Raw genomic sequence first — 2196 nt, 5'->3', positions numbered from 1 at the left:
AATAGTCGCTGACACTAGCTTATACCCTCACATCAAATCAGAAGCATCATTAACTACAAAATGAGAACCTTGCAGGTGAAGAGACTAAAATTTTAGGAAACGAACCAGATAATCAATGCATGCATGCATATGTATATAGATGTATGTATTTAAAAAGTTAACAAGCAGAGTATATCCTACAAGTTCAACAAGTTGTAATAACTCGTAAAGCTTTAGCCTGTAAGCTTATATCCAATTTGTAACCACTGACAATGAATATAGTTCAATTGTAATCCAATTCATACATCTTAATAGGAAAACATGTTTCCTTAGAAAATCAACTTAACCCTTAGTTGAACCTCGCAACTAGGTTCTCCTAAATACATTTTGCTATGTTTGGAAGCAATGAACACAAAGAAAACCGGAAGGGCAGGCTATTTTATTGCATGACAGAGTTTTGCATTAATAACTTCAACATACATTAGACAAATACGTGGAAAACATAACAAGCCACAGATTTGGCATTCAATAAGCATGCCAAAAACATGACTATCTCAAAATAAAATACAAAATTATCGTTTAATGAAAATTCAAGTGAATAATCACAATCCATTTATTCTACATAAAAAATAGCAACATTGCCTAGACACAATTCCATGTCTCATGATCAAATAAAAAAATCAAAGTTAAACCTCAATTTTCCCATATCGGTGACAAAATTAAATCTCAAAGTTCTCGTTTTCTTTTGTTAAATAAAAAAATCACCTAAAAAGCTCACTTTTCTTTCTCGTTAGACTCTGATTTTTGCGCTGCATCAGCGGCTTCCTCCTCCTTTTCCTTCTCCAATTGCTTAACAGCCTCTTGTTCAGCAGCCTTCTCAGCCCTCAAAATAGGCTCATAATAATCAGCATGAGCCTCCATACACAACTTCAACGCACTAGTAATTTCAAAGCAATTCTCCACAATATCTTCATTCTTTTCCTCCACTTGTTTAATACAGTCTTCCCATGCTACAAATGCGTCCTTGCAACCACCTCCTTTCATGAACAAACAAAACCCACACTCCCCTTCCTCTTCTTCCTCTTGATTTCCAGTCATGGGTGTATTCGTTTGGTCTGTTTCTTCAAGGATTTTGGTTGAATTCAATGACTCTATGGCTTCTTTTGATGCTGGATCATCAAAGGAGGGTTTTTCTTCTTCCGGGGTTTTAGGATCTGAAGAGGGCATGTTGGGTTTTGATCAATTTAGGGTTTTGAGAATTTGCAAAGAGGAGGGTTTTTGCCTTTTCTTGATGAATTGGTTTGGATGGAAGGAAGGAAACTTCAATGGCTGCTTTAAACCTCCTAAAAACCCTGACCCCATGTAGGGGCGATGGTCAACTGGACTGGGTCTTTCTGAACGACCTATCGTTCAAGCCTTTCGTGACCGGTTTTTAAACGTTTTGTCGGTAGCTTTGGTTTGGGTTGTTTGGCTTGCTGAATTAGAGTGAACTAGTTTTATAAAAATTCCAAGTTAATTTCTAATATAATAAAATAATGTTTATATTTTTAAAATATAATGTTTTTTTAATTTTTAAATTTAAAAATGCTGACATATTATTTATCCTTTGGGTAGAATTTTAAGTCAATTTCTAATATGAAAAACAAATACATTAGGGATATGTTTTTATATTTCATAATTTTTTTAATTAAAAAATAACAGATAGTTTTTGTAAATTTATAAAATAAACTAAGAAATATATGAATAGATAAATAAAAAAATATTGTTAACACTAATTAAATATTAAAATAAGAAACCAATCTTAATAATAGAAAAAAAAAGATAGATAAACATAAAAATATTTTATATCAATTTATTTTATTTTAAAATTTATTTTTAATATTAACATATAAAAATATTTAAAAATATAAAAATATTAATTTTAAATAATTTATTTATTTTAAATCCAATTAAAACATTATCCCAAACAAACAAAGTGTTTAAATAAAATATGAATGGGCCGGGTTACTTGTTTCTTGTTTCCTTCTATCAATATTCTTTGAACATATGCCACTGACTTCTCTATTTTATTCTATGCTATATTAATAATAATAGAGTAGATAGCTATGCTGACTCAGTTTGTAAAGTATTATTAAATATATATGCAATTAGAATTGAATTAATAAATTAAATTTAAGTTATTTTACTATTTAAGCTAAAAATTTAAATAATATTAAG

General features: G+C 29.9%; 1 protein-coding gene across 1 annotated transcript; it reads right to left on the bottom strand.

Moving 5' to 3' along the window:
- Nucleotides 1–416: 416 nt before the first annotated feature.
- LOC105108473 (uncharacterized) lies at nucleotides 417–1375 on the bottom strand. The gene has a single exon (XM_011002795.1). The coding sequence runs from the start codon at nucleotides 1204–1206 to the stop codon at nucleotides 754–756; it is 453 nt and encodes a 150-aa protein (XP_011001097.1). The 5' UTR covers nucleotides 1207–1375; the 3' UTR covers nucleotides 417–753.
- Nucleotides 1376–2196: the final 821 nt, after the last annotated feature.

The sequence above is a fragment of the Populus euphratica genome, unplaced genomic scaffold (assembly GCF_000495115.2).
Source record: "Populus euphratica unplaced genomic scaffold, PopEup_1.0 scaffold312.1, whole genome shotgun sequence".
Classification (NCBI taxonomy): Eukaryota; Viridiplantae; Streptophyta; class Magnoliopsida; order Malpighiales; family Salicaceae; genus Populus; species Populus euphratica.
Note: the sequence above shows the minus strand (reverse complement) of the source record. Positions and strands in the feature narration are given on the sequence as shown.